The sequence below is a fragment of the Geotrypetes seraphini genome, chromosome 2 (genome assembly GCF_902459505.1).
Source record: "Geotrypetes seraphini chromosome 2, aGeoSer1.1, whole genome shotgun sequence".
Lineage (NCBI taxonomy): Eukaryota > Metazoa > Chordata > Amphibia > Gymnophiona > Dermophiidae > Geotrypetes > Geotrypetes seraphini.
The window spans coordinates 104,176,879-104,204,164 of record NC_047085.1 but is presented as its reverse complement, the minus strand read 5'-3'; the positions used below and the strand labels follow the sequence as shown (position 1 = coordinate 104,204,164).

General features: G+C 46.7%; 2 protein-coding genes across 10 annotated transcripts in view; one reads left to right on the top strand and one right to left on the bottom strand.

The window, feature by feature from the left end:
- Positions 1-20,228, bottom strand: part of COPS5 (COP9 signalosome subunit 5) — a 48,764-nt gene extending 28,536 nt beyond the window's left edge. The window contains exons 1-2 of the mRNA XM_033933362.1: positions 19,985-20,228; positions 4,886-5,120 (exon numbers count right to left, since the gene is read on the bottom strand). Of these exons, the coding sequence (XP_033789253.1) occupies positions 4,886-5,120; positions 19,985-20,121 (372 nt within the window). The 5' untranslated portion in view covers positions 20,122-20,228. The remainder of the gene's footprint in view (positions 1-4,885; positions 5,121-19,984) is intronic.
- A 24-nt stretch (positions 20,229-20,252) lies between these two features.
- Positions 20,253-27,286, top strand: part of CSPP1 (centrosome and spindle pole associated protein 1) — a 328,816-nt gene continuing 321,782 nt past the window's right edge. For 4 of the 9 annotated variants that reach the window (XM_033933357.1, XM_033933356.1, XM_033933352.1 and 1 more), the window contains exon 1: positions 24,086-24,201. Coding sequence is in view for 1 of the 9 variants with exons in the window: in XM_033933359.1 (XP_033789250.1) it covers positions 20,387-20,428 (42 nt within the window). In the remaining 8 variants the exon portion in view is untranslated. Of the gene's footprint in view, positions 20,429-24,085; positions 24,202-24,264; positions 24,784-27,286 lie in introns of those variants that run through there. The other 5 variants (XM_033933358.1, XM_033933353.1, XM_033933355.1 and 2 more) reach the window with 4 other exon arrangements.

Below are 27,286 nucleotides of genomic sequence, written 5' to 3'. Positions count from 1 at the left end.
CTGATGGGAACACATTTGGAGCAGTGTGCAATGCTTAAGATTGCACATTGAAAATGTTAAAAAACCAGACAGAATCACTCCAGAAGCAGATACTAAAATGGTTAATGGCAGAGCTTATTTATTTACTAAGGCTTGATATACTGCCAATCATATGCGTAGTGTAACTTAGGGGTTACAAACACAAAGATACCTGTGGGTGGGATCCCGAAACCCACTTTTGGAGCAATATGGGCAGGCTCTCCATAAAGATGTCACTGGCCAGCTCTTTCTATAGTCACACGAAATGGCGTTGCGATCACAGAAAGATTTATAAGTGCTAGTTTATAGTTGTCATCATAAAGCACAGGGGATAGACTTAAGTCTAAACCCTTGGTCTTTACTCCCAGTGCTTGTCGAGCGTTGCTAAAAGGTCAGGTTTCAGGATAACCCTAATGAATTTTGCATGCTAAAACTCAGGGCGACTCGTACTTAAGGGATTTTGTGCTGCATTGGGGAATGAAAATTTGATTTTTTTTGTGGGCTTCCAAATGAAGAACCGTCAGATAACCCACTTTTTATTTTCTCATCTTTTATGTTGTTATGGCTATGTTTATGAATATTTTTTCATCTGTTTTGTGACCTTTGTATCCAGTGATTGGAATGGAGCCCTTTAGAAATTTTATCACATTTACGGGCATTTGGTTTCTGAGCATACATTGCAAAAAAATGTTTTTAGAAATATTTTCAATGCTGTTGGATATTATGATTTATGGTGTGAGTCACCCTGGTTTGTTTTATCATGAGGATCTTCGATAAGAAAAGGTGCAGATAAGAATACTTGAATATTTGCATGTCCTCTCCTGGTTTGCCTCCTACCTTTCCCAACACACCATTAGTGTATGTGTTGGTTGGTCCCCTTCTGCTGCTACCCCACTAGCGGTTGGCATATTCCAGAGTTCTGTCTTAGAACCTCTTCTCTCTCTACACCTCTTCCCTTGGTGCTCTGATCTCCTCCTGTGGCTTCCAGTATCACCTATATGCTGATAACTCTCAGATCTACACCTGAAATTTCACCTAAAGTCCAAGAAAAAGTCTCTGCTTGTTTGGCTGACATTGCTGCCTGGATGTCCTGCCGTCATCTGAAACTAAATATGCCCAAGACTGAGCTGCTCCTCTTTCCTTCTAAACCCTCTGCTCCTCCTCCTCCTTTCTCCATCTCAGTAAATAACACTGTCAATGTTCCAGTCTCCTCTGCTCGCAACCTTGGTCGACCGTTCATTTTCTAAGCACATCCAACAAGCTGCTAAGACCTGTCGCTTCTATCTTTTCAATATCACCAAAATTTGCCCCTTCCTCTCTGAGCACACTCTCCGGACCCTTGACCACACTTTTGTAACCTCAAGCTTAGATTACTGTGATCTACTTCTAACTGGTATCCTGCAGGGTCACCTCTCCTCCTTGCAATCTATGCAAAACTCTGCTGCATGACTCATCTTCTACCAACCTCGCTACGTTCATGTCACCCAAGTTTCAAGTTTATTAGTTGACTTGATTAACCGCTTAATCCAAGTTTCTAAGCGGTGTACACTTAAAATTTACATATATTAGGGAACAAAACAATACATACAATTAATAAATAAGATTAGTATATTAAAAATTAACATTACCCCTCTCCTTAAGTCACTTCACTGCTCTCCTTAAGTTACTTCACTGGCTCCCTATCTGCCATCGCATACAGTTCAAGATCTTATTGCTGACCTACAAGTGTGTTCATTCTGCTGCCCCTAAATATCTCTCCTCTCTCCTTATACACCTCTGATGAGCTGCTCTTAGCTTTACCTTTCTCGTCCACTGCCAATTCCAGACTTCATTCCTTTCATTTAGCTGCCCCCTAAGTCTGGAATAAATTACCTGAGTTTGTCTGTCAAGCCCCTTCCCTTGTTTAAAAGCAGACTGAAAGCCCACCTTTTTGATATAGCCTTCAATCCTTAACCCTACTCCTCTGCCCTTCAACCCAGCCAGCTGATTAACTGTTTCCCTTAACTGTATCCATGACATCCTGTTTGTCTGTCTTGGCTGTTTAGATTGTAATCTCTTTCGAGCAGGGACTGTTTTCTTCTTCTTTGTGACTCTGTGCAGCGTTGCGTGCATCTGGTAACGCTACAGAAATAATTAATAGTATGGTATTAGTAGTAGTTTAAAAGAGCGCTCTTTACCACTAGTGGCAAGCAGTCATTTATGAGTCAAGATATAGATATTAAAACATTTTTGAATTTGGACTCTTCATTGGGGCAAGGTAAGGGCAGGGGGAGATATACTTACTTTGCAATTTTAGTTAGGTTTGCCTTTGTCTATTTGCGCAATTTTAATTAGGTTTGCCTTTATCTATTTGCTTCGGTTATTGAAATGTTTTTCACTTCTGAACTTGTATTTTGTCAACTTGATTAATAAAAACCATTTACACATACAAGAATGTTCCCCCAGTATATATATTTTAATGAATATGTATGAGATCTACATACAATGGAGATTTTAACAGGCATTTATTAATGATGTAGTTCCTTTCTATGTTCTTTTGTAATTTTTATAAACTTATTTGTAAACTGCTCAGATAGTTTGCTCACGAGCAGTTTATCAAAAATAAACTTTAGTATGGATGAAAATCTCATTTCTGCACTTTAATTAGGGATATTCTGAAAATCTGACTCATTAGCGACCCTTGAGGAATGGGAATAAAGACCCAAGGGTCTAAACAAGGGGCTCTCAACCCAGTACTTGGGACACACCCAACTTATAAGGTTTTCAGAATACAGTGACTGAATTCAAGAATGCATGGGATAAATACAGAGGGTCACTATATAGAGAATGGGTGAAATCAAATTAAAGCAAAAACAAATTTAAAAGATCTTATAGCAGAAATGAGCTATGGTGGCAGTGACATCGAAAGTAAAAACAAAGCCAGACACACTTCTATGGTTTGGGTCCCATAAATGATAAAAGATCAAGATTAGATTATGGCAGGCATGAGCTTTGACAACAATTCACATAGTTTGGAAGTAGGACCAGTGCCAGGCAGACCTTTATTGTCTGTGCCCCAAAATGGGCAGGGAGAGATGGAGATTAAGTATACCAGTGTTTAATTATGAAGAGTAGAACCTGTGCAGAGTGACAGATTCAACTCCGGCCACCTTGTTGGGCAGAATAGGTGGAATATGCAGGTCTTTATGCATTTAATGGAGGCAATGCATGCAAATATATCTCATGCATATAAATTGTACACATTGTATACCAGACTGGCTTGGTGTGTCTCAAGGACTGGATTGAGAATGCCTCATCTAAACACATGCACCCTGGAGGAAGAGTGGAAAAGAGGAGAAATGATACAGACCTCTGTGATATAAACGAACAGGAGGTAAGCCTAGAATTAGGATCCTTAAGGCAGTGAAAGGAGCAGACTCAGGAGAAACCTAAGGAAATATTTACCGTATTTTCACGTAGATAACGTGCACCCGTGTAAAACGCGCACACGGGTATAGCGCGCGGGAAACACAAATTTATGTTAAAAAAATTTAATATAGCGCGCACACGCATATACCGCGCATGCTAAAACCTCCTCCCGCCTACTCCGAACCGGCATCCTCCCCCCCCCCGCTCGCTTACCCGCATTTTACAACTTTTTTTTTTCAATCCGATCCGGCATCCCCCCTGCGAACCGGCATCCTCCCCCCCCGCTCGCATCACCCCCCCTCCCCCGCGATCCTACATCCCCCCAGCACCAAACATCTCTTACCTGATTGGGCACCGGCACCAGCACCAATGCACAGGACGTGCCAGTGCCCGAAGATCCTCCCTCGTTGGTTTGGGCTGGGCTGGGCGGTGCGGTGCAGGAGAGATCCTCCTTCTTCCTGCGCCGGGCTGGACTAGGCTTTGAGCATTTGCGCATGCTCAAAGCCTTCTGGTCTCGCTCTCTCAGAGCGAGACCAGAAGGCTTTGAGCATGCGCAAATGCTCAAAGCCTAGTCCAGCCCGGCGCAGGAAGAAGGAGGATCTCTCCTGCACCGCACCGCCCAGCCCAGCCCAAACCAACGAGGGAGGATCTTCGGGCACTGGCACTGGCACGTCCTGTGCATTGGTGCTGGTGCCGGTGCCCAATCGGGTAAGAGATGTTTGGTGCTGGGGGGATGTCGGTTCGCAGGGGGGATGCCGATCGGATTGAAAAAAAAAAGTTGTAAAACGCGCTCACGTGTATAACGCGCAAGGTTATGCACGGTTTGTAAAATCGTGTATAACGCGCGCGTTATATGCGTGAAAATACGGTAATTACCAAAAGAGTGTAGTAAAGACAAGGACAGGATCCAAATCAAGAAAGTAGGGGACAAACACAAAGGAAAAAATGATACAGCTAAGCAAGTGTGGTTGGGCTGTATAATCTTTATTGGCTATCATGCTCTCTTTTTCTTTATGCACTTTTCAAGTATAAAAAAATTACTTGATAATTTTGCAAGAGCAAATATTTCTTTGATGTCTGCTAGTGTCAGCGATTCATCTCCTCTTTCCTGCCACCCAGTGGACTGATGAAACTTTGCAGGCCATTGCCATTTGGCAAACATATTACTTAGCAGAACTTCTAACACATTTGAATTGCAAGAATTTTTGTCCTGTGTATCAAATGGACCATCACAGAGCAGCTGATTGTTCCTCTTACATCTTACAGACAAAGGCATTTGGGTCTCAAGAGTTTAACACAGCTGTACTGGTGTGCTTATTTTTGTACCTTTTTTTAAATTACAAAAAAAACACAATGAATAAAACATAAAAACATACACGAGAGTTGCACATCTTATTCCTATAATAGAGCTATGAATTCTCTGAAAACAGAAACCCAAGCCTAATTGCTAAAACCCTACCTGCTTTGCATTCTCTATGTAGGCAGCCATATACTCATAGGCAGCTGCCTGGGCATTCACTCGAGTCTCTGTGCCTTCTACTGGTAAAGCAAAGCTGTCCATGATGATCATGGTTTCTCCATCCACTTTGCCGAGCATCAGACCCATCACTTCCAGGTTGCCTCCTGATCTGGCATGCATGACCATCTTCAGCAAGGCCAAGGCTGAGATTTTGCAGTACTTAAAGTAATGATGACTAGTAAAAAACAAAACAAAACAAAAAAACCATCAGTTACCTTCACATACAGGTGTGCATGCTCCCTGTGCTTAACTGTTAAAAACGACTATGAGAAATCAGGCAATCTTATAAAGTGGCACAAGGCAAGAACATCATATGCAGCCCTTTCCCTCCCTCCTTCCTTCCAGTATTTGAACTACAATGATTTCAGTTCCAAGGCAGTTAAAGGGAGAAAAATGCAACATAGGGGGGGCCATCATTCTACCTGCTGCAGCTTCAACAGATTCAACACAAGGGAAGCAACACAGTACTGAGAAAATTTGTAGTCTCTAGGATGGTCTGCATTTTAGTATGATTTTTATACTAAAAAACATAATTAGATCCTAATCTAAAACTCTGAAAAAAGAACTTCACTGAATAATCAACTCCGATGAAAAGGACATAAATTGATTATCATTCAGAAAGTCTGAAAGGTAATTGGTGGCAACACCTCTCATATCATCTTTAAACTGCTTTGATTGTTATCAAAGAAAGACCCTTACTCTATGGCATTTGAAGATTTCTTTGCATGACTAGAATGCTTCAGGAGTTGCCACAACAGTTGAACAGGGCTTAAGTCAGGACTTTCAAGTTTTATTAAAATTTTGATGTATCGCAATATCATTAATTCAAAGTGATTTACAATTAAAATAGGGTCTTAATTATTAACTAAAACCAACACAGACGGACATGACGTATCAATACATAAGGGAATTAGGGAGAACTCCAATAAGTATAGTAAAGGATACATAAAAGGAAAATACAAACGGAGGGTAAGAAATTTAAAAAGCATTGATAAAAATATAATAGAAAATTAAGAACTTTTCTTTTTCTTTTTTTAGCACACTAAAGGGGGGAGGGAGTTGGGAATAATTTTACATAATATGTTATAAAATGCTATATAATATGTGTATATTCCTATTGAAAATGTGATAAAGGATGGGTGATTGGGGGGTTATTACATTACTAGGTTTTTTATGTGGTAGATATTAATGTGCTATTGTAGAATAATTTGTATTATATATTCTTTTATGCACTTGCGGCAGCAGCAGGAGGCTATTAAACTCTATGAAGGGAGCAAGACTCAGGCAACTGGTGTTGGAACCAACAAGGGATCAGGCAATACTGGACCTGATACTTACCAATGGAGAAAGTGTCATAGAGGTCTCGGTGGGCGACACATTGGCCTCCAGTGACCACAACATAGTATGGTTCAATCTCAGGAAAGGTTTCACTAAATCTACCACACTGACCAAGGTCCTCAAATTCAAGGACACAAACTTCAAAGAAATGGGAGACTTCGTTCACCAGGCGCTACAAAGCCAAGCAGAAACCGATAACGTGGAAGAAATGTGGTCGACTTTGAAAGCCACCATACAAGAAGCAACAAACCGCTATGTTAAATCAGTAAGAAAACGGCGAAGGAACAATAAGCCACAGTGGTTCTCTGCGGAGATTTCGGACCTCATCAAGGAGAAGAAAAAAGCATTCATCTCTTACAAACAATCAGGGAAACAGGACTCTAGGGAAGTCTATCTGGCCAAGCCAAAAGCCGTCAAAACAGTAGTTAGGGAGGCCAAATTCTGCATGGAGGAGTCTCTAGCGAAGAACATCCAGAAAGGAGATAAATCCTTCTTCAGGTATATCAGTGACAGAAATAAGAACTCAGGCGGGATAGTACGTCTTAGGAAACCAGACGGAGACTATGTAGAAGCGGACTCAGAAAAAGCCCAACTGTTAAATGAATACTTCTGCTCAGTCTTCACCCGCGAGGCGCCAGGACTCGGCCCTCAGCTACAGACAAGGGTTGACGCAGATGACCCGTTTAGTAATTTCGAGTTTACACCCAGCGGTGTCTACTGCGAGCTGTCAAAACTTAAGGTTAACAAGGCAATGGGGCTTGACAACCTACACCCCAGGGTGCTCAGGGAGTTGGGTGATGTCTTGGCGGAACCACTATCCGCGCTCTTCAATCTCTCCCTTAGTACGGGTAACATCCCGTTGGACTGGAAGATGGCTAACGTCATTCCACTCCACAAGAAAGGCTCCAAGATGGAGACAGCAAACTACAGACCGGTGAGTCTCGCATCAATAGTGTGCAAACTAATGGAAACTCTAATCAAACGCCAATTGGATACGATCCTGAACGAGGAGAATCTACGGGATCCCCGTCAACATGGATTTACTAAGGGGAGATCCTGCCAATCCAACCTGATCAGCTTCTTTGACTAAGTGACGAGGAAGCTGGATGTTGGGGAGTCCCTGGACATCGTATACCTGGACTTCAGTAAGGCATTCGATAGCATACCACACCGCAGGTTGCTGAGCAAGATAAGTTCTATAGGATTGGGCGACACATTGACGAAATGGGTTGGGAACTGGCTTGGAGGTAGGCTTCAGAGGGTAGTGGTGAATGGCACCCCCTCTGAAATGATGGAGGTAATCAGTGGAGTGCCGCAGGGCTCGGTCCTGGGCCCGATCCTATTCAACATCTTTATAAGAGACTTGGCAGAAGGGCTGCGAGGTAAAATAACATTATTCGCCAATGACGCCAAACTAAGCAATGTAGTGGGCAAAAGCACAACAGACATAAATTCAATGTCCGACAACATGATGCACGACCTACTCCTACTGGAGTGCTGGTCTAGGTCCTGGCAACTCCAATGCCAACTTCAATGCCAAAAAATGCAAAGTCATGCACCTGGGCAGCCAAAATCCATGCAAGACTTACACCCTTAATGGCGAGATCCTAACAAGAACTGAAGCAGAACGAGACTTAGGGGTGATCGTCAGTGAGAACATGAAGACTGCCAATCAAGTGGAGCAAGCTTCATCCAAGGCAAGGCAAATCATAGGTTGCATATGCAGGAGTTTAGTCAGCCATAAGTCTGAAGTCATTATGCCATTGTATAGATCCATGGTGAGACCCCACCTGGAGTACTGTGTGCAATTCTGGAGGCCGCATTACCGTAAGGATGTGCTGAGATTGGAGTCGGTCCAGAGAATGGCCACCCGAATGGTCTCGGGACTCAAGGATCTCCCGTATGAGGAACGGCTGGATAAGTTGCAGCTGTACTCACTCGAGGAACGCAGAGAGAGGGGTGACATGATCGAGACATTCAAGTATCTCACGGGCCGCATCGAGGTGGAAGAAGATATCTTCTTTTTCAAGGGTCCCGCAGCAACAAGGGGGCATCCATGGAAAATCAGGGGTGGGAAACTGCACGGGGACAACAGGAAATTATTTTTCACTGAAAGGGTGGTTGATCGCTGGAATAGTCTTCCACTTCAGGTTATTGAGGCCAGCAGCGTGCCTGATTTTAAGGCCAAATGGGATAGACACGTGGGATCTATTCACAGAGAAAGGTAGGGGAGGGTCATTGGGGTGGGCAGACTAGATGGGCCGTGGCCCTTATCTGCTGTCTATTTCTATGTTTCTATGCTTGCTGTTCAATTTGAAAACGAAAAAAGAATTAAAAAAAAACAAAAAAAAAACTTAAAAAAAAAAAATTTATTTTTTTACATTCAATTTCTCAGAGCCTAAGACAGAGAACAAGTGAGTTTAAGCAGCAAATGGAGACTCCGATAATTAGGTCTCAAAAGCATCCTTGTACAACCAGCATTTTAACAGTCTTTAAATTTACTTAGTGATTTTTCTTCCTTAATAAATGATGGTAAGGAATTTCATATTCTGGGTGCTGTAACTGCAAAGATCGTATCTTGTCTTGTATTTATTATACTAAGTGGTGGAATTACTAGAAGGTTTTTGTCCTCTGATCTCAAACTTCTAGTAGGAATATATGGAATAATGTAACATTCTAAAAATGATGGAGCTTTAGTTGTTAATATATTGAATGTAATATTGCTAATTTGTAGGAGATTCTGTGAACAACGGGAAGCCAATGAGCTTCTTCAAGAAGAGGCATCACATGATCAAATTTTTTCCTATTCGTTATAATCTTAATTGAGGTGTTTTGAATTAGTTGTAATCGACGGATTTATTTAAGAACTACTCCTTTATAGAGCGAGTTGCAAAGTCTAACTTTGAAATGATCAGCGAATGTACAAGGATATTCAGTGATGATGAGTCCAAAAAGCACAGTTACTTACCGTAACAAGTGTTATCCAGGGACAGCAGGCAGATATTCTCTACATGTGGGTGATGTCATCCATGAAGCCCCGTCGCGGACAGCATTTCAAGCAAACTTGATTGAAGATCTCAAGTTTGCTAGCACTGCCCACGCATGCATGCCTTCCTGCTCCACTAGAGGGCGCATCCCCTCCTCGTGGTCTTCAGTTCAGATAGCTAGCAAAGAAGCCAACCTCAGGGAGGCGGGAGGGTTGCGAGAATATCTGCCTGCTGTCCCTGGATAACACCTGTTACGTTAAGTAACTGTGCTTTATCCCAGGACAAGCAGGCAGCATATTCACTACATGTGGGTGACCTCCAAGCTAACCAAAAAGGGATGGAGGGAAAGTTGGCAATTTATGAAAACAGATTACGTAAAACCGACTGGCCAAACTGGCCGTCGCGCCTGGAAAAGGCGTCCAGACAGTAGTGAGAGGTAAAGGCATGAACCGAAGACCAAGTGGCAGCCTTGCAGATCTCCTCAATAGGAGATCTGGCTTGGAGGAAAGCGACAGAGGCCGCCATCGCTCAGACCTTATGTCCCGTGACTCGACCATGCAGCGAGAGACCAGCCTGAGCATAGCAGAAAGAAATACAAGCGGCTAACCAGTTGGATAAGGTACGCTTGGAAACCGGACGGCCCAACCGATTAGGATCAAAAGAGATGAACAGTTGAGGAGCCGTCCGATGAGACTCGGTGCATCGCAGGTAAAAGGCCAACGCCCTTTTACAATCAAGAGTGGAAGCACCACCTCCCCAGGATGAGAGTGGGGCTTCAAAAAAAAACACCGGAAGAACAATGGACTGATTGATATGAAAGTCCGAAACAACCTTGGGCAAGAATTTTGGATGAGTACGGAGGACCACCTTGTCATGATGGAATACAGTAAAAGGCGGATCCGCAACCAGAGCCTGCAGCTCACTAACTCTGCGAGCAGACGTGAGAGCAACCAGGAAAATCACCTTCCAGGTGAGGAACTTCAGATAAGCCTTATCAATGGGTCCAAACGGAGGTTTCATCAATTGAGCCAGAACCACATTAAGATCCCAAACCACCGGGGGGGGTTGCTTGAGTGGAGGATGAACATTAAAGAGACCCTTCATAAAGCGGGAAACCGTCGGGTGGACGGAAAGCGGCTTCCCATCAAGCAGCCGATGAAAGGCAGCAATCGCACTGAGGTGGACTCGAATAGATGTCGGTTTGAGGCCAGACCAAGACAGGTGGAACAGATAATCCAGCACCAACGGCAAGGAAGCAGAGAGAGGTTCCATACGGTGCTCAGCACACCACGCAGCAAATCTGGACCATTTTTGGGAATAGCATTGACGCGTAGAGCTCTTCCGAGAGGCCTCCAGGACATCCCTCATCGACTGAGAAAAGTCTAAGGTGGAAGACATGTGGAGAGGAACCAAACTGTTAAGTATAGAGACTGCAGATTGGGATGCAACAGTGAACCCCGACTCTGAGTCAGCAGAGAAGGAAACACAGGCAGAAGCAGAGGCTCCCTGACACTTAGCTGGAGGAGCAGGGAAAACCACGGTTGCCGGGGCCACCGAGGAGCAATCAAGATCATGGTGGCGTGGACCGACATGAGAATCAGCGGAAAGGGTGGGAACACATAGAGGAACCCGCCCATCCAATCGAGAAGGAAAGCATCTGCCTTGAGACGATCCCGGGAGAACATCCTCGAGCAGTAGCGAGGCAACTTGTGATTGAGGGGCAAAGCAAACAGATCCACCTGTGGAGTGCCCCACCGAACAAACACCTGCCACAGAGTCTTCGCATGGAGCGACTATTCGTGCGGCTGAAGAAGGCGACTCAACTTGTCTGCCAGACAATTCTGCTCGCCCTGGATATACACCGCCTGAAGAAAGATGTTGTGGCGCAGCGCCCACCGCCAAAGTCGAAGGGCCTCCCTGCAGAGCGAGAGGGAACCCGTCTCCCCTTGTTTGTTCACATAATACAAAGCCACCTGGTTGTCCATACGCATTAGGACGACGCAATCCTGTAGCAAACGACGAAAGGCCACCACGGCACAGTAAATGGCCCGGAGCTCCAGAATGTTGATGTGGCAGCGACGGTCCGCACTGGACCACAGACCCTGAGTCCGAAGGCCGTCGAGGTGTGCCTCCCCAAGCGTATGCCGAGGAGTCCGTTGTCAGAACCTTCTGATGCGGGGGCGTGAGAAACAGCAAACCCCTGGACAGATTGGACAAGCTGGTCCACCAAAGGAGCGAGCGTTTCAAGGAGGGAGTCACTGCAACGAGTTTGGAAGCGGGCTCCCGATCCTGCCGCCACTGAGACGCCAGGGTCCATTGAGGAACACATAGATGCAACCTGGCAAATGGCATGACATGAACAGTGGAGGCCAGGTGTCCCAGAAGGATCATCATCTGCCTGGCCGAAATCAATGACCTCTGAAGCACCAGCTGACTCAGCCGCCGGAAAACGGCTTGCCGCAGCGGAGGCAAGAAGGACCAGAGGCGGACCGTGTCCAGCACCGCCCCGATGAACTGCAGGGACTGAGAGGGGCACAACTGGGATTTGGGGAAGTTGATCTCGAACCCCAGACTCTGGAGGAAGGTAATAGTCTGATGGGTCTCTGAAATAACCCCCTCCCTCAACGGGGCCTTGATAAGCCAGTCGTCGAGGTACAGGAAAATCTGAAGACCCCGCAACCATAGGGCGGCCGCCACTACCACAAGGCATTTCGTAAAGACTCGTGGGGCGGAAGCGAGCCCGAATAGGAGGACCCGATATTGCAAATGAAGGTTCCCCACCCGAAAGCGAAGAAACCTTCAGGAAGCCGGATGGATCGGAACGTGAGTGTAGGCTTCCTTCAGATCCAGGGAACAAAAAAGTCCCCCTCGTCCATCAAAGGATACAAGATGGGAAGCAAAAATATGCGGAACTTCTCCCGAACCAGGAACTTGTTCAACTTTCGGAGATCCAGGATAGAACGAAGGTCTCTGGTCTTTTTGGGAACCAGTAAATACCTGGAATACACTCCCAATCCCTGTTGTCAAGGGGGAACCCATTCCACCGCCTGCAGACGAAGAAGGGCATGCGCCTCCTGAAGCAGCAGAGGCAGCTGATCTCCTTCCGTAAGCGACTCTCTCGGAGGCCTGTCCAGTGGAAGAGTACGGAAGTTGAGGGAGTATCCTCCCTGGATGACAGAGAGGACCCAAGAGTCCGTGGTAATCTCCTCCCAACGATGCGCAAAGGCGCGCAGACTTCCCCCTATAGGCAGAGGGGAAACTGCCAGGGCGGGGGAGGCCAGCCACCGCCCGCCCGGCGAGTCAAAAGGACAGTGAGGGTTTGGTCGCCGTAGGAGTAGGAGGTTTAGGAGGGACCCGCTGTTGCTGCGGCCTCCGAGGAGGGCGAGAAAAGGCAGGCGTTGACTTTTGCGGGTACCGCCGCGGAGGAGGGCGGTAGGACTTGGGTGAAGCGGGCTTCGCCTTAGGTCGGATCAAGGAAGCAAAGGAGCGTTCATGTTACGAGAGACGCTTAGTGGCGGCCTCGATGGAATCATTGAACAATTCGTTCCCGAGGCAGGGAAGGTTGGCCAACCGGTCCTGCAGGTTAGGATTCATATCAACGATGCGGAGCCACGCCAGGCGCCGCATGGTGACCGCAAAGGCCGAGACTCTAGATGACAATTCAGACGCATCATAGGAGGCCTGGAACATGTACAGCCGCAGCTGCGCCAGAATGTCCACAAAATGGCAAAAATCCGTTCAGCGCTCAGCCGGCAAATCCGCCTCGAAGGAGGGAAGAGCCTTAACACACCACTTGAGATAGGATGCAAAGGTAAAGCTGTAATTCAGGACTCTGTTTGCCATCATAGAGTTCTGCTAAAGGCGCCTCCCAAATTTGTCCATAGTCCAGCCCTCTCTGCCCAGCAGGAAAGCCGCATATACCTTGGACGGATGAGACTTCTTAAGGGTAGACTCCACCACCAAAGACTGGTGGGAAAGCTGAGCCTTTTCAAAACCCTTACAGGGCACCGTATGGTATCGAGATTCCATTTTAGATGAAAAGGCAGGAATAGCATACGGGGTCTCCAAGTTGCGAAAGAAAGTCTGTTGCAACACCGGGTTCAAGGGAAGCCGCAGGGATTCCCGGGGAGAATATGGAAGCTCCAACTCCTCCAAATACTCCTTAGTATACTTGGAATCCAACTGGAGGTCCAAGTTCAACGCCTTCCCCATATCCAGAACAAAACGGGTGAAGGAAGAAGATCTGCTCTCAGATTGGCTCCCCTGGGGGGTGGTCGAGCAAGACCGCAAGGCAGCAGAAAAGGAGGGGGACGCCTTCCTCGAATACTGCGGAGGGACATCGGAATCCACCCTCCGGGACGCCGAGGAAGCCCCATTAAAGAGCGGGGGGGGGGGGCGGGAAGTCGGCGAAAACCTGCGTTTGGAGGTACCTCGGGGGGAGGACCTCAGGGTCTGGGCCCTTGAGGCTCCGTAACCCCTCCGCGGGGAACCCCATCTCAAGGACAGGCCCCACGAGAAGGAGGCAGGATCCCCTGAGGTTGGCGCCTCGCGAACAGGAGAGCGCAGCAGACTCAGGTTGGACAAGGTAAGGTCCGAAGCTTTAATGGACCCAGTAGTGCGAGGACCCAGGGATCTACCCCGCCTCGAGGGGGATGCTCGGGAACGCTTTGCAAAACGCCTCGATGGATGCCTCGAGCGAGGTCGATCCGAGGGAGACGCGTGCCTCGAGGGAAGAAGCGAGGAATCCGACAAGGATAGCCGCCGAGACCGGCGCACACGTTCCCGAGGAACCTCGACGGGGCGCTCAGGCTGGTCAACAGCACACGAGGTCGGCGCAAGGTGAGCCAACACCGAGGAGAGCTCCGAGGAAATGATCGCCTTCAACACCTCCTCAAACATTGGCACCGTGACCATAGAAGGCCGAGTAGGTGCAGCAGTGCGTTCCACTGGGGGCGACCTCGAGGAAGAGTATTCCCGTATGGTGGAAGCACACTTGGAGGATTTTGAGATTGGTCTCGTCGAGGCCTGCGGGACTACACTCACCGCCTGGATGGCCAGAGACTCCGAGGAAGGCTTCTTCGGTAGCTGAGCTGAACCTGAAGATGGAAGAGGGGACTTACCTGGAGCTGTCTTCGAGGCCGAGGCCGCCGAGGCCTTCGAGGTCGAGGGAAACCTGCCCGGTGCCGAGGTCATCGAGGCCGATGTTGAGACCGAGGCTGAGACCGGGGTCGAGGTCGAGGCTGGGGTCGAAGCAGGAGCAGTCCCCATGGCAAAGGGGTCCTCAATCCGGGCCCTAGGCGGCAAAGAGCCCGAGGCTGGAGAGTGGCACAGCGAGGACAGGAGTCCTTCGGGTGGTCCGCTCCAAGGCAGAGAATACACCAGCGGTGTGAGTCTGTGATTGAAATAACCTGACTGCACTGGGAACACTTTTTAAACCCGGTGAGAGGCCGGGACATAAGTCAAAAAGATGGCCGCGGTCACGCGAAGCCAGGCGGCCACAGCGAACCGGTTGCCCCCGGTCGCCGAAGCAAAACAAAAAGGAGACTTAGAGAACGCAGAGAAGAGAGACAGGGATTTCTGGCTCCGCGGAAAACTAAGAACTGAAGACCACGAGGAGGGGATGCGCCTTCTAGTGGAGCAGGAAGGCACGCATGCATGGGAAGTGTTAGCAAACTTGAGATCTTGATTCAAGTTTGTTTGAAACGCTGTCCGCGACGGGGCTCCATGGATGATGTCACCCACGTGTAGAGAATATGCTGCCTGCTTGTCCTGGGATAAAGGGGGCGATTGATCTAATCATTCGTAACCTCTTACTACTGCACTAATCTGATTATGATATGTCAATTTTTGATCCAGAATAACCCCTAGAACTCTAATCTTAGTGACTTCCTGTAATTGGATATTATTTATGTTTATTGAAGTGGTGAGTTTCAGTCCTTCTTTCCAAGGGAAGTGTATTATTTTTGTTTTATCTGTATTCATTACTAATTTATTTTCATCAAGCCAAGATTGTACTTAATTTCTTCAGCCATTCTGTAGTAGATTTTCTCCAGTTAAAGGTGCTAACTCGCAGCATGGCTCACTTTTGTCTAGTCAAATCTAATCTAAGAACCCATGCCGATCATGGGGAGTTTACAAAGAACAAAAGTTATCAGAAGACAATGAACATTCAATTAAGTAATTAAACAAAAAACTCACTTCTGGTAACTTCATGAGGCTGAGTAGATGATGAACGGCTCTGCTGCCTTCCTCATCTCCTAAAATCTGCAATTTGGTATTCAATTGGATAAATGCTACTCATATTTACTACCCCTACAGCTCCACAGTACATCAAGATTGTTAGTCTTTCCTAAGGTATCCAAAATGGTGCACAGGGAGAGGAACCGTGGTAAGCTGGCTGATCTCAAAATGAAACTGGAGTTGAATCCGCCCAGTCCTTCGATCTGCTCCACGTGGATGGTGGAGATAATCACAGAGGTTACAGCAGTCGTGGATGAGGCGATAGACAAAAAGCTCCAGCAATTTTTTTGATAAAATTGACTCAACCCATGAATGACTCAATAGTATGGGCCTGGAACTCGATGGTACTCAAGAGTAAAATAAGTACAGTGGAAGACCAAGTGTGGCCGTTGCAAGATCACCATAGTCAATTGGAGAAACAACTTTTAATGTCGACGCAAAAGGTGGACAACTTAGAGAACCGTGATCAATGGAATAATTTGCATCTACTTTGTCTTCCAGAGCAGATCCTAGATATGGAACGTATTGGATTTTTGGAGACCTGAATCCCACAATCTTTACAACTGGGCACGCATCACATGCCGTTTTGGGTGGAGCATGCTCATCGACTGGGGCCGAAGAGCTCAGGTTCTAGACCCCATGTTGTCATATTTAAAGTTATGAACTTCTAGGCAGGTAGAAGCTTGCAGCACGAAAACAAAAACATCTTGTGTTTCCAAGATTATTTGGCAACTGTGGCTGCCCGCAGGAAGGAATTTGCCCTGATTTCTTCAGCTTTGTTTGAGAAGAAAATAATTTGCATTACTTTATCTAGTGCGACTGCGGAAACAGCATGAAGGCCATGTGCATACTTTTGACTCCACTGAAAAGCCCTTACTTTTGCAACAAATCTTGGATTAACAGTAGTCCCTATTGCCCTGAGATGATCTTCGAGAGTAGTAGTTGAGGAGCCCATTAATGACACCTGACATATTTTTTAATAATTTGGTATTCATTGATCTGTGGTGTAAGTGATGATAATGTTTGTAGAATGTGTTATATGCGTGCTTGAGGTAGGAGTAAGGTGTAGGGTTAGTGTGGTGGGATGTGTCCCAGTGGTAGTTTTCCTGAGGCCCCACTGGGTGTCCTAATTTACAACTAACAGTGTTGTATTCCCTTTAATATGGTTGGGCCTTGTGGTGATTCAGGCTGGTAAAGTTATAAGGGAGATATGTGTGTTGAGCAATGAGTGGGCATCTTGGGCAATTTGGATGTAGCGAGTGTAGACAATATGAGTGGGGAACATCTATAATCTGAGTGGTAATGTCGTATGGTGAGATAGGTAGCATGGAATCTTAAGATGGGGGAGAGACTTGGGATGTACACTGTGGAGTGGAACAACTGGTTGATAAAGTAGGGGGATTGAGAGGGAGGGATATGTATGGGGAAGAATTGAGTGTATGTTTTGGGGGACAGGCTGAGAGCTCTAGCTGAAATTTTTCTAAACTTGTGGTGGAGCAGATGGTATATGGTACATTGTGAGGTGGGTGAGGGGAGTCCGGTGGAGGCTGGGCACTGGACCTTCTGGTCTAAAATCATGATTCAGCAGCATATGTATATCTTTGGGATGATCATGGGTGAGTCCTGCTTGAGGTTATGCTTGTGGAATATGGCTGGTATAAATTTCTCTGTTAAACAAAAATATTGCATTGTTTAAAGGAACAAGGTATGCATATTGTATGTCTTCAGCAAACACATCTTTCTGATTCAGAGCATGAGAAATTAAGTAGAGGCTGGGTTAAGGAGGTGTATTTTTCCACAGGCTCAGCCCATAGTGCAGGTGTGGCAATCTTGTTTAGTAAACATCTCCTCTACATGATTCATAAGATTGCAAAGGACAACGGGAGTCATTATCTATTGGTACATTTGGATGTTCAGGGCCAGGAAATTGTGATCGTGAATATCTATACTCCAAATGTATTTAGTTTTTTTTCAACAGATAACGCATCTCTGAGCTCCATATTTGCATCTTCCTTTTGATTGTAGTGAGGGATTTTAATGCTACTCTTGATCCTGATTTGGATAGATTGGAAGGAGGCACTTCAGCAGATCATAGATCGAGGGATCTCCAACAATTCTGTCAGGTATTAGATTTGGGCGATGTTTAGAGATTATACCATACTCAACCCCGCGTCCCCCGCACAACCGGCCACACAAATTCCCACCAGCGTCCTCCGCTTCCCACAGCGGGAACACCTCTTGACCGCCTCCACTGCCATACGTGCCCCCTTCGGTCAGCAACCCGGCACAACAAAATCAAAAAGAAATACTCAAAGTACTCACATGCTCCTTATCTCACCGGAAGGCAACAGAGAGAAGTTTGTGCTGCAGCGGCTTATAGATGCCAGCACCCAGGGTAGGGTTTTTTTAAAAATTTTTAAATGGGAAAGGAACCTCCGACCCCCGCAGCTTCTCTGTAAAGGTAGGGAAGGGACCCGGGTGGGCCCATGTGTTGCCTCTAAAGTTGGCCCGGCCTGGCCAACACCCCAATGCTCAACTGAAGCCGCAGCAACAGAAGCAACAAGCCTTCCGTCCTCAGGAGCAGCACCAGAATGATAGACACCATCCAACCTACTGGCGATTGAGCATACCGATTGGCAAGAGGGAGTTTCATCCAGATATACTTCTGAAAATTAGGGCTCTATTTCCACCTGCTGGTAGGTATGTGCTAGCCACTGGTCTCTGGATTCATCTGCTGCTGGTGCTAAGGAACAGTGTTTACTGTAGAATCCCCCAGGCTGACAACTCATATGGGAACAAGCCCTAAGATCTAAATGAGTCCGCCCCGTAAAGTCTTTTGAGAGCTCACCTTTCATGCTTTTTGGATAAGCTTTTTTATTATTTTTTAAATCAGCCATGAATTTTGTGGATATCTATTCAGCTCCTGAGGAAGACACAAAAATAGAGCTCTGTCGGGCAAGAGCGGACTTTCCTTTTTATGCAGATAAGTTGATATATATATTTTTTTTACTTTCTGGACATATTTTATAGTGCTGATATTGTGTAAATTTTGAAATGTGACTACACATACAGACTAGAAAACTTTTCCCGCACAAGAAGGGGATACCATGCATATATGGTTTTATTGATTGATTGTTTTGGGATGGTGATTTTTCACTTATAATTTTCACTTTAAGAATGGATATTATAATGTACAGGGTGGACTCATTTTCCCTTATGAGTTGTCAGCCCAGGGGATTCTACAATAAACACTGTGGGGCACTAAAGACATAGAAAGGGGCACTGGGGGCAGTAAGGACATAGAAAGGAGGCACTGGGGGCATTAAGGACACAGTACGCTGGCACTGGGGCACTAAGGACACAGTACACAGGCACTGGGGCACTAAAGTAAGGACGTAGGAAGGGGAACATGGGAAGGAGGCACTAGGGGCACTAAGGACATAGGAAGGGGCACTAAGGACATAGGAAGGAGGCACTGAGGGCACTAAGGACATAGGGAGAGACACAGACAGAAAAAATGACAGACAGGCAGCGTGCAAGGAGATAGAGCAAAGAAAAAAAAACCCCCAGACATCTACTCTAGCACCCGTTAATGTAACGGGCTTAAAGATTAGTTTATATTATATTCTTTATATTCCATGTTGCATTATATCAGCCCCTTTGTGTTGGGTTTCATCTATGGTGAGAGATTTTCTACTCTCTCCATAGCAAGTGCTAAATTATTTTTTGGTATTTTACACTAAGATTTTGGCAATCTTAGGTTTTTGTCTTTTTGCCTGTTTAATGAGTCATCTAGTGGATTGGATAAAAGATACAGTATAAAACGGAGTATATGGTGAGCAGCAGTTGATGTCTTAAGATGTGGCAACAGCTGTTAACCTAGTTGATTTTAAAAAAGGTTTGGACTAGTTCATAATTTGTTATTTAGACAGTCATTGGGGAAGCCACTGATTGCCCTGGGATTAGTAGCATGGAATGTTGCTAATATTTGGGAGTATGCCAGGTACTTATGACCTGGATTGGCCACTGTGGAAATAGATGGACCATGGTCTGACCCAGTATGGCTATTCTTATGTTCTTAATAGGACAATGCACGTCTGAAAAACTAATATAAGGGTTTAGATTTATTGGGAACAACTGTTCTACCCAGAGGTGCAAGAAATCCTATATATAATTGTGAACTACATCTATCTGAGGAGATGTAGGTTCCTAAGAGAACCGTTGTCCAAAGTCAAAAAGAGGTCAACAGACAGGAACGGAGTAAAAACAGGCTGCCCACCAACCAGAACAACGTGGAGAGAACCATGTCAACAGAAAAAAAAAAAAAAAAAAGCAAAAAGGGCAGGTATGAAGATAAACAAAGAGAAAATACGAAAGTGAGCATTGATTCAGGAAACCTGTGCCCGCAGTCCGGGTAACAAGCTCGGAGACCCTAACAAGAGCAGAGACAAGTTTAACAATTGCTGTCACTCACTCTTTGGTCCAGGGCTTGGCTGCCAGGATCTCCTGTTGCTGCTTCTTGTCGTACTTGTAGATCTCGTCCACGCTTTGTGCCTCCTGCATATTATTGGCAAGCTCCCAGCTCTTCTGCGCTACACTTGCTCCTGCCATCTCGGAGTCGCGCTATAGCGACACCAACTTCTTCCGAACTGCAGACTGCAGTCAGGCCCAGCCACCGGCAAGGTGACGTCACTTCCGAGCGACGGAAATAGGCTAGCATCACCCCCGAGCGACGGAGCTAAGCCAATGGAGGGATTGGCGAAGTTGCTACATGGATAACGAAGGAGGGAACAGGGAGAGAAGAGCTATACTGAGGGCAGTCATGTAATCCCACAGCTCTAGCAAGCAGAGACCTGCGAGAGGAGTTCTAAAAGAGATGAGAACTGATAAAATTGGTAAAGGACACAGAATAAGAATGGTAAATTTATTATCAGCTCTGCTCTGCCTCTTGGGCTTACTAGTAAAAATTTGATCCATTTGTATAGGGTTACCAGATTTTACCACAGTAAAATCCAGACCCCCCTAAACCCGCCCAGTTCCACCATCTCTGCCCCATTATGCCCCAGCTCCACCCTCAGTCCCCCCCCCTGCCTGTTTGTCGGGCAGGAAGGCATCCGCGCATGTGCAGATGCAATGCAGTCATGTTCATGCCGGGGAAATCCGGATGTCTGGCAACCCAACATTCTATATTACCAGTAGTGTAGTAAGGGGGGAGGGGAGCATCTTGCCCCGGGCGCCGTCTTAGTGGGAGCACCAGCACCCATCCTCTCCGCCAACCCCCCACTACCGTGCACATGTGCCCCTTCCCTTCCATTGTACTTTCTCAATGCTCGAGGTGCGAGCAGCAACCCCAACCTGCTGCTCACGCCAACATCAGCTCTTCCTCTGACTTCACTTCTTGGACCTGCGTCTTGGAAGTGGCATCAGAGGAAGAGCTGACACTGGTGCGAGCAGCAGGTTGGGGTTTGCTGTTCATGCCGTGAATGTTAAAGAGGTACGGGGGAAGGGAAAGGGCATGCATATGTGGCAGTAGGTGGCGGGGAAGGAGCGGGGTGGGGTGGAGAAAAGGATTAGGTAGACTTTAATCATATTTTACCTTGGCCGTCTCTTTTCCAAGCTGAAGAGCCCTAACCTTTTTAATCTTTCCTCATACAAAAGGAGTTCCATCTCCTTTATCATCTTGGTTACTTTTCTTTGAACCTTTTGTAGTTCCGCTATATCTTTTTTGAGATAAGGTGACCAATATTAAATGTAATACTCAAGGTGAGGTTGCACCATGGAGTGATACAAAAGCATTATAACATTCTTAGGGGAAAATTCTCAAAACCTAATGTGCCTTTAACACGGTCGCTAAACCTGCTCCAGCTGGTTTAGTAGGGCAATATTTTACCGTCTGATTATCAGAGCGGCTCCCTGTGGTCTTTTCCGAGCTTTCTAGCTGTCTCCGACTCTGCCATGCAAATGTAGTACAACGAGGTCATTAATATTAAAATGAGAACTCTGGGTGATTCTCTATCATTGTCGGGTGATTCCCTAAACTGGTAGCACATTTGCAGGCAAATTTTTCTGGCAGGGTCTCAGCTGTCGTAGCATTACTTTCTGATCAGTGCTTGAGTGCTGATTGGTTCAGGTACTGATAGGAAAGTAAGGTTTGACAGCTCAGACCCCCACCTGCAAATAAAAAAAAAGAAACCACCTAACTGAAGATTGTCAGGAGGGATGCCCACCCCCTCCTGCCACGGCACAACCCCCTGACAGTGGGAGGGATGCCTACTCCCTCCCACCACACAACCCCCTGACACCTCCCAATATGTGAAGGATGCCCACTCCCTCCTGGCGTTGCCCAACCTCCCAACAACCCCTCTTTGCCCCCGATAATCCCCCAACCACTACCTTCTTCACTCTTCTTTGAACCTTTTCTAGTGCCACTATATCTTTCTTGAGATAAGGAGACCAGAATTGAATGCAGTAGTCCAAGTGAGGTTGCACCATGGAGCGATCCATGGGCATGATAACATTCTTAGTCTTGTTAACCATCCCTTTTTAAATAATTCCTAGCATCCTGTTTGTTTTTTGGCCATCGTCACACATTGGGCAGAAGATTTCATCGTATTGTCTACGATGACACCCAGATCCTTTTCTTGAGCGCTAACCTCCAAGGTGGATCCTAGCATCTGGTAACTGTGATTTGGGTTATTCTTCCCAATGTGCCCACACACAAACGACTGCAGGCAGGTTCAGCCGGCTTCAGGGAGTTACTTTACTAACGCGCCGTGAAGGTAAGGGGAGGGAGGGAGATTTTCAGGTCATGCGAGGGGTGCTGAAGGGCGGTGAAGTGGTGAGAGGGAAGGGTGGTGGTGGTGGGAGGAAGATGCTGAAGGGGAAGACGCTGAAGGGAAAGGGGGATTGGGGGAGAAGACGCTGAAGGGAAAAAATGAGGAAGGCAGAGTGGGCAGAAGACACTGAAGGGAAATGGGGATTGGGGAAGACAGAATGGGGGAAGACGCTGAAGGGAGAAAATGGAGAAGGCAGAGTGGGGAGAAGATGATGAAGGGAAATGGGAATGACAGAGTGGGGAGAAGATGATGAAGGTAAATGGGGAACAGAGTGGGGAGAAGACGCTGGAAGGGAAGAAGACAGAGATGCCAGACTGGGAGCTGCAGAGGGAAGAAGATGGGTGCCAGACCAATTGTGTGTGTGTGTGTGGGGGGGGGGGGTGAAGGGAGATGCACAGTAATAATAGAGCAAATGGAAGATGCTGAGAGAAGACAGACAGTGGATGGAAGGAATTGAATGGGAAGATGAGGAAAGCAGAAACGAGACAACAAAGGTAGAAAAAAATAATTCTATTTATTTCCTTTTTTTATTTTCCTTTAGGATAAAGTAGTAGATTAGTTGTGTTGATAAAAAATTTATAAACAAAGCCCTGCCAGCTGAACATCTTTCTCTAGTTCAGCAGCCAGAACTTTGATTTATAAGGAAGGAATAAGCTAAATATTGCAATACTGAGGCTTGTATGGATGCTGCGGGGATAGTAGTTGCGGGGACGGGGTGGGGACAGTGGTCGCAGGGATGGGGACAGGGCAGGGACAGTGGTCGTGGGGATGGGGCGGTGTTAGGGACAGTAGTCGCGGGGATGGGGCAGTGACGGGGACAAATTTTTTTCCCCATGTCATTTTCTAATGCAGAACCCAAGGTGAGAGGAGTTAGGAGTCAAAAGTACTCTCAAAGAGGAGGGTTTTTAAATGGGCCTTATTCATGTAGATCAGTGTCCCACAAACTTTTCAGCCCATATGTGATGTCTTCATGTTGACATCTGCATATGTGCAGCAGCCCTTCGGCCGTGACCCTGAAACTGTCACTTCGCCAGTGGGGGATCCTCCAGGAAGAGAGTGGTTGGCCCCAGCTGTCTTGCTTACAGGACCTGCCTCTCACCTGCTTGAGAGTCACATCTTGTAAGCAGTCAGCCAGCGCTAAACCTGACAGGCAAGGGGGTACTCCAGGATAGAGTTGAGAAACACTGCTGCAGACCATTTTAGTAACAAGGAACAATAGGTTACACCCTCCTTGTGATGCGTATGGCTGGCTTTCCTCTGTTTCCCCGGCAAGGTAAAAAGCATACAACAACTCTCAGATGGGATGATTCGGGGATAGGAAGCACCGCGCCGCGCACTGTTCACGTGACTAGGCACACTTGTCATTGGGGGTGGAGTCAGCGATGGGGGGGTGGGGGTGCAACAGAGCTCCGAACAATGCCGACACGGGCAACGCAGTTGTGGGGGACAGAGATATGACGCCCAACGGTTAACAGAAACTCCATGCCTTATAGGCAGTGAGCCTAGTCTGCAGTGTATCTTCTTGAGGTCTAGCAATGTGTGAGGCTGTCTGGAGCGGCGGAACTGACCCTTAGAGCTGAGCCAGCAATAGATGCTAGCAGTATGTCCTACGGAGTGGAAGACTTATGCTTGCCCATGTGTTGCTGGGCGGGGCTTGAGAGGAAGGACGAAAGATGTCTCCGCCCAGCTTGGAGGTAGGAAAGAACCGGCGCAGACTGTATGACAACAGCTTGGTTTACGCTGGAGGGGCTTTTAAGGGAAGGGGGAGAGGAGGGAGCTTCTCCAGATTGGACTGTGCAGAGGTGAGTTCCAAGAGGCTTTATCCTGCCCATGTCTTGTCTGGAGGACTTACCAGGTGAGTACAATTGTTAAATGAGCTATGCAGTTGTAAAATATATTTTCTTTTGCCGAGGCCTCATTAGGAGGTCTGCCCGCGTGAGCCATGACGCTTTAAAGGACTCTCTTCTACCCGTGCTGTGAAATTGACTTTATGTTGCGTTTAAGCTTTATTGCAGAAGAACAGTACTGGGCATAGCTGCAGCCTGCAGACTTGTATCCGCTCGTTGCTTTGAACTTTCCAGAAGCGCGTTTGGCAGAGCCCTGCCCCCAGCTGTTGCTTGGATACTGAAAGCTCCCAAACTCTACATCAGAGTCGGGAAGGAGCTGTGTGTGGCGCCTGGGAGGCTGCGGCCTGTTCGATTCTCTAGGCAAGATTCAGTAGCAGGTCCTGCTGCTAGAGTCGTCCCAATCATTAGACACGACTAGGTGGTCGCCTAAGGCAGCAACTTGGTGTGTATGTGTGTGGCAGCACAGAGCCAAACGATTGATCCCGACATCTACACAAATTGGAGGAAAAAAATACACACGTATGAAAGGTGGGCAGTCTTAGCCCATTTACCTGTGTGAATAACTTGAAAACTGCCCTCATTTCTACCTGGTAGGTGCACATGCAGATAGATAAGGGGTCTGAACGTTTTTTTTTTTTGTTTGTTTTTTTTGGGAGGGGGGGGGGGTAAAGTAAGAGGTTTGCCTAGGGCACCCAATTTGCTTGTACTTACCAATGTATTTGGATACTGCAGGATGGAAAAACGCTGGTTTTCCCTTTACAGTAGTGTTAGTGCTGACCTCTGAAATAGAAAAACCATCCTTCCAGGGTGGATTTTATCTAATTCTCTATTGCTGATGTGCTAGGGACTGGAAAGCAATTGGATATTGTTCTTTTACGTGGCCTTGTGCTTTCTGTATTGTGCAGATAAACATCTCTCAGGTGAAGCTTGCTGGATACTGTTTGTTTTATGTGCTTGTTTGACATTGTTGTTGTGGAATTTATGTTGGATTGTGATATATTTACTTATCTGTTATTTATTGGATTCTCCATAGACAAGAAGGATGAGTCAGTCACATGTGGGTGATGTCATCCAACAGCTCCATGAACTGATTAGTTCTCCTAAAGCTCAGAAGAACCTTTTTCTAGGCTGTTCTAAGCATGTGCAGGCCATCCCCAGACCCTGTCCCTATCTATTTCCTCTCAAGTCAGACCACATGGTCAGATCTTCATGCTCTCCTTAATTTATTTTTTCTTTCTTCCCTTTTCCTTGCAATAAGAAAACCAGAGGAACTATAGGAGTATCTGAAGATGGAATCATGACCAACGTATGCAGAATTGTGGTCTTCTATTTTCATAATGGCCAGTTTATATGCTGCCCTCCCGCGTGGCTTAACCCTAGGAACTGTTGGGTGGTATTGGAATGGGTCCTCCATGGCACAGAGAGATCCCTCTCCACTGTCTCTTGAGAGTGCCACCTGACTCTAAACTTCTGGCAGTATCTTCAGGAATCACCATGCTCGCCTGGCAAATTAGGAAAGCGATACAGGCAGGGTCAGACTCTCCATCAGAGAGATTTCACTGCCAAGGAACCTGTTGCTGCTTAGTCCTGCAAGTAGGGCGCTAAAGATGAATCTCTGTTGCTTCTGGTGCCATGCACACTGCTTTTGTGTTAGGCTGAGGATTGGGCTGTGCTTGGCACCAGCACAGCACCTACTCCTGCAGTGGTATTTTGGTGGTGTGAGCATATAGGCCTTACTGATTTTGTGCTCCTGCTCTACTGTCTGTGCTGGTGGGGTACTTGTGCTGGGCACTGCCCATGCTGGAGCAGAGCAACGGTCTGTCTGATACCCCAGTACTAAGGTTTTGCTGCAGGTCTCCCTTTCATCTCGGTGCTGAAGTGGAGCCTGTTCATTACGTCTTCTGGATACAATGTAGTTCAAGCAGTCCATACCTTTATCTCGGTTCTTATTGTTGGCTTGTCTGCATGTGTTCAGTGCTACCTTACAGTCCCAATGCTGTAGTCGTCTCCCGACAGGTTTGACACTGGGGAAGAAGCTGAGGGCCTACCCTGCCTCGAGCCTGACTGGAAATGGGGCTGATGATGCTTTGCCTTATTCTACTCATCTCTCAAGCCCCATTTCCAATAGCACCCAAGGCCAGGTCTGCCTTCAGTGCCTGATCCTTTCACATTGGGACAAAAACAGTTTCCCTCCTGCACTGACTTTCTATACCTGCCACACTCCCTCTCGGCATCAATGACCTGGCACGTGACAGGATGAAAGCTGGGTGGGTTCCACCAGTTGGTGCTTACTTCTTCCTCTAGTGCTACCCAGAGGAAGCTGTCACAACTTCCCCAATCATAGCTGCATAGGCAGTGGAGTGGGCCCACAAGGGCAATTGCCTCACCAATGGTTTCTGCCTTATTTGGCAGCAGCAACTAGGGAGTGTGAACTGAGGCTGGAAATGGGTTGGCTTGTTTCCTCCAACCACAGAGAGGTTAGCAATGTGGCCCTGTCCCTTTTCCGTAATCTAATTCCCCTACACTAGGGGTTAGCATATCTACAGCTTGAAGCACCAACACTGTATCCTCCCTGATGCCAAAACAAAAAGAAAACCCTTGTTTGAGTCTGGATGAGCTCAACTCAAGCTGAACTCAACCAGCCAGTTCTTGGGCACATTTAAGGAGCACTGGGCATCTTGCTTGATGATAACATCAACACTGGATTACTGTAATGCACTTTACACTTGTGTGGCTACAAAGGGTTTGCACTAGCTCCAAATGATTCAGAATGCTGTAGTAAGACTAATGGAAGGTTGTAAACAACGTGGCCATATTAAACCATTTTTGCAAAAACTTCAATGTCGTCCAGTCAAGTGCTATATTTAAAACTGAGTGATAAGTACACTGAGCCATTTCTTTTAAGAGCTTCTATACAGTATATCTTCCAATATACATCACTAAGGTCCTCCCAAGGAGTATCCCTAACCATACCCTCTCAAAAGGGTGATGTGTGCCAGTGAGCCTTATCCTGGGTAGCCCCATAGGTTTCGCTTATCACAAGACTATCTGTACTTCATGAAGCAGGTAAAAGCTTGACCCTCCCCCCCCCCC